A 4,928-nucleotide genomic window follows, 5' to 3' on the forward strand; every position below is an offset into this window, starting at 1 on the left:
GGGGCTGGGCTCCGCGCCTCCCCGTACGCCCTGGGACCCCTCCCCGAGGCGGGGCGCAGGGCGGTGCTGCCGGGGAGCCCTGCGCTCTCTCGTCTTTCCCCTGCCCCGGGCAGGGCTGGTATCGGTCGGTGGCTCCTTGCGCGGCCGCTCCGGGGCTGCTCTTGCCTCTCTCCCCAGAGGTGCTCGGGTGGTTTCGGAGCCTTCTCCGGGCCGGGCCGCCTGAACCTCAGTGGCCGGTTCTCTCCCTCCGTCCAGGATGACGGTGAAACTGGACTTCGAGGAGTGTCTCAAGGACTCTCCCCGGTTCAGGTGGGTCTCTCGCAGCGCTGACGCTGGAGCGGGGAGTCCGGTTCGGTGCTGGTTCCGGTCCCGGTGCTGTTCTCTCCCCCCCCTCCCATCTCAAGCCTCCCCTTCCCCGGGGCAGCCTGTGCGCTTTTACGCATCTCTCCATGCGCCTCTGGCGTTGGGGCCAAGGGGTCCCCGGGAGCAAGGACATGGGGGGCTGGTGGTTCCCCGGCTCTGTAGGGGGCGGGAGCAGTGTCCCCTGGGACCTGGCCCTCTGTAAACGCTGGTTTATTTTCGGGGGAGGAGTTAGCAAATGAGGGGCTACAAGCTGGTTATATGGGGAGCAGGTTGAGCTGTTGGGGAACCCCTCGGCCAAACAGCCCCCCCAGTTTAATCTCTCTGCGGGAGAGCAGGAGGTAGGGGGTCGCTGGGATGGTGGGGGGCTGGAAGCCATCTCCTCTGGCGTGAAAGTGCGGGGAGATCCCTTGTTTTAGGGAGGGGTACTGGGGGGCTGTAAGATGACCCCTCAGCTGCCCCCTATGCCATGCCCCCGTAGTTCTCCACTCAGGCCTTGTTCCCTCTCCAGGTGCCCCCCCGGCATACATCATCCATCCTCCCACCCCTTCTGCTCTTCCCTGCCCCCCTATACACCCTGCACCCCACTCCCACTCACATGTCTTCCAGACACCAGTGAGCCCACATGGCATGAGGTTCCCCCGCCACACAAACACCCTGAAGCAGGGGTGGGGGGGCAGGAAGCAACCGGTGCACAAGGTGCTGCGCAACCCAGATGGCCGGAAACCAGAGCTGCATCAGGGAGGATGAGCAACTGGGGGCAGGGAAGACACAGCTCCTCTGTGGGGATCAGGGGCCCTGGGGATAGAGGGGACACACATGGCCCCCCCGTGGGGATCAGGGGCCCTGGGGTCAGGGGACGAAGGGACAGACCTACAGGGCTCCCCCCATGGGGATCATGGGCCCAGGAGATAGAGGGGACACACGTGCCTCCCCCGTGGGGATCAGGGGCCCTGGGGGCAGGGGACGAAGGAACAGACACACAGGGCTCCCCCCATGGGGATCACGGGCCCAGGGGCAGAGGGATGGACACACATGGCCCCCCCGGTGGGATCAGGCGGCAGGGGATGGGAGAACAAACACACACAGCCCCCCTGTGGGGATCAGGAGCCCAGGAGACAGAGGGACGGACACACACGGCCCCCCCAGCAGGAATCAGGAGGCAAGGGACGGATGGACAGACCCACACGGTCCTCCCGTTGGGATCAGGGCCCTGGGGGTAGGGGACAGACAGACAGAAAGACCCACACAGCCCCCCACAGGGATCAGGGGGCAGAGGATGGACAGACAGACCCACACGGGCCTCCGACAGGGATCAGGGTCCCTGGGGGTAGGAGACAAACAGACGTACCCACACGACCCACCCACACGGGTTAGGGGCCCAGCAGCACCAGGGGGCAGGGAGGGGTTTGCAGCTGGGTGCCAAGCTCGGGTATGGGGTGTAGCTTACACTGCCTCCACCCCCGAGCTGCATTCCCACGCCCCGGTGCCGTTTGGGGATGGGGCGTAGTTTACACCCCCTCTCCCCCCAGAGATCTGTGACCCTCGGGGGGGGTATCCCCCATTCTGTCTCTCTCACACACACACACACACCTGTTCCCCTTCTGTGTGTGTGTATTGAATCTCTCTCGTGCATGCACCCCTGTGTCCCCCCCGTGCGTGTCTCTCTCATACACCCCCCACTACCTGTGTACCCCTGTTTTTGTGTGTGTGTGTCTCTCTCTCACACACACCCCTGTGTCCCCCAGCTGTGTCTCTCTCATACACACACAAACCCATGTCCCCCTTGGGGGGGGTGTCTCTCTCTCCCAGCCAGCCCCCCGCCCCTGATACCAGTGCGAAGATAGGGCTGTCTAGGGTTAGATCGTCCCACAGAGGGACCCTCCCCCCAAGATCATCCCCCCCCCCAGAGAATCCCCCCTTCCTTCGAGGGCGCGAGGCCCCCAGTGCATGCTGGGACGGCTGGGAGCCATCTTGGCCCCCTAAGTCAGCCAGTCCCTGCCCTGGGGCTGGGTGTGAGCTGGCGCCCCCTAGAGGGGACAGGCCCCTGCCCCATTCCCTGCCCCAGAGGGCGTCTCCTATGATCCTCTCTGCTCACACCATGGGTGGTTTTACAGGCTTTATTTTTTTCCATTTCCAAAATTGTCCCTGTCCCCGTCCCGCCCCCCGTCCATGGTAACCGGTGTGGGGGGGTTGCCAGGCGACGGCGGGGGGGGGTGACAGGAAGCGGTTGTGGGGCTGATGGAGGTAGGGCCAGGCCGGAAAGAAACGACCGCAAGGGAGAGCGAGAGGCGGCTCCTGGGGCGGGGGGGAGGGGATGAGTGCCACCGATTTACACCCCACCCCCCGAAAAAATATATCTCCTTCCTCAGCCCCCATTGACCCCCCCCAGGAGCCCTTCCCCATTGACCCCTGATGCCCCAGGAGCCTCCCACCCATTGAGCCCTGACACCCCTGGGAGTCTCCTCCCCCAGTCCCTTCCATCCCCCATTTCCTAATGTGCCCTGATGTCCCCCATCCTCCCTGTGGCCCCCAAACGGCCCCCGCAGCAGTCGACCCCCCCCGGCACATGCCCCCCACCAGCCCACCCCTGCTCCTTCCCCCCCCAGCTGCTAACCCCTCCCCCTAGGCTGCCCCCCCCCACGTCCCCTGGGACCCTGATCCCTTCCCCAGCACCCCCCTCCATGAACCCCAATACCAGCCTAGTCCCCAGCCCCCTAGCTGACCCCTCTCCCCTGCTGCTACGGGGTGCCCGCTCCAGTGATTCCTGGGGTGACCCTTGGATGACAAAGCGCCCCCCCCATGCAGAGGAAGGGTGGGGGTGGGCTGTTAGCGACCCCCAGATTTTCCTTTAACTCCATCCTGCCCCCCCCAGGGCTGCCATCGAGGGGGTGGAATCTGATGTCTTTGAGCTGGAGACTCGTCTGGAGAAGGTGAGGTGGGGGGAGGGGAGGGGACCCAGGCGTCCTGATTCCACAGAGCTGTCCTGGGGGTCTGGATGGTGGGTAGGGGGCAGGTTCTGGGGGGCTAGATCAGGAGGCAGGATCTGGGGGGTTGGATGGAGGATGGGGGGCTGGTTCTGGGGGGCTGGATGGAGGGTGGGGGTGGATCAGGGGGCTGGATAGTGGGTGGAGGCTGGATGGAGGACGGGTAGCTGGATGACAGGGCTGGATGGAGGTTGGGGGGCTAGTTCGGTGGGGCTGGATACTGGATGTGGGGCTGGATGGAGGGATGGGGCAGGTTCTGGGGGACTGGATGGAGGCAGGGGGCTGGTTTGAGGGGGCTGGTTCTGGGGAGCTGGATGGAGGTTGAGGGGCTGGTTCTGGGGGGCTAGATTAGGAGGGAGCGAGGGGCTGGTTCTGGGGGGCTGAATGGAGGGCAGGGGCTGGTTCTGGGGGGCTGGATGGAGGGCAGGGCCTAGTTCTGGGTGGGCTGGATGGAGGTTTCGGGGCAGGTTCTGGAGGGCTAGATTAGGAGGCAGGGGGGCTGGATGGAGGGTGGGGGGCAGGTTCTGGGGGGCTGGATGGCAGTTGGGGGGCTGGTTCTGGGGGCTGGATAGAGGGTGGGGACAGGTTTGGGGGGCTGGATGGCAGTTGGGGGGCTGGTTCTCAGGGCTGGATGGAGGGTGGGGGCAGGTTGTGGGGGGCTAGATTAGGAGGCATGGGGGCTGGTTCAGGGGGGCAGGTTCGGGGGTTTGGATGGCAGTTGGGGGGCTGGTTCTTGGGGCAGGATGGAGGGTGGGGCAGGTTTGGGGGACTGGGTGGCAGTTGGGGGGCTGGTTCTTGGGGCTGGATGGAGGGTGGGGGGCAGGTTCTGGGGGGGCTAGATTAGGAGGCGGGGGGGGGCACTGGTTGCGGGGAGAGTCCCCGTCAGCACTCAGTACGGGGGGTGAGGTACTGGGGGGGCCCAGGCTGCGTGTGGCTGACCCCTACCCCCCATCTCCCCGGCAGCTGCTGAAGCTCTGTGGGGCCATGCTGGACTCGGGGCGTCAGTACTGCATGGCCAGCAAGGCCTTCGTCGGTGGGGTGCGTGAGCTGTCCCAGCACACCCAGGGGGACACCATGATGAGTGTGAGTCTCCCCCCCAGCCCGGCCGGGGGGGGACCGGGGGGCCGATTAGGGGGATCTGGGGCTGGGTGGGCCTGTGGGTCTGATCTGGGAAGGAATCTGGGGCTGGAGGAGCCCGTGGGGCTGGGCTGGGGGGCCCATGGGGCTGATCCAGTGGGGTCCGGGGGGTTCTGGGGCCGGGGGAGGGATGGAGGGGGCGATTCAGGGGATCTGGGGCTGGGGGCGGGCGTGGATCTAATCTGGGAGGAATATGGGCTGGGGGCCCATGGGGCTGATCCAGCGGGGGCCAGGGGGGATCTGGGGCTGGGGAGTGATGGAGGGGGCGATCAGGGGGATCTGGGGCTGGGGGGGCGTGGGTCTGATCTGGGGAGGAATCTGGGGCTGGAGAAGCCCGTGGGGCTAGGCTGGGGGGCCCATGGGGCTGATCCAGCAGGGACCAGGGGGGATCTGGGCCTGGGGAGTGATGGAGGGGGCGATTCAGGGGGATCTGGGGCTGGGGGG

At 66.2% G+C, this 4,928-nt stretch overlaps 1 protein-coding gene across 2 annotated transcripts in view; it reads left to right on the forward strand.

The window, feature by feature from the left end:
- Nucleotides 1-4,928, forward strand: part of ACAP1 (ArfGAP with coiled-coil, ankyrin repeat and PH domains 1) — a 28,119-nt gene continuing 23,191 nt past the window's right edge. The window contains exons 1-3 of one of the 2 annotated variants that reach the window (XM_038386119.2): nt 1-309; nt 3,236-3,293; nt 4,311-4,430. In XM_038386119.2, the coding sequence (XP_038242047.1) occupies nt 257-309; nt 3,236-3,293; nt 4,311-4,430 (231 nt within the window). In that variant the 5' untranslated portion in view covers nt 1-256. The remainder of the gene's footprint in view (nt 310-3,235; nt 3,294-4,310; nt 4,431-4,928) is intronic. The other variant, XM_043503648.1, reaches the window with a different exon arrangement.

This window comes from Dermochelys coriacea, chromosome 28, assembly GCF_009764565.3.
Source record: "Dermochelys coriacea isolate rDerCor1 chromosome 28, rDerCor1.pri.v4, whole genome shotgun sequence".
In the NCBI taxonomy this organism is placed as follows: domain Eukaryota; kingdom Metazoa; phylum Chordata; order Testudines; family Dermochelyidae; genus Dermochelys; species Dermochelys coriacea.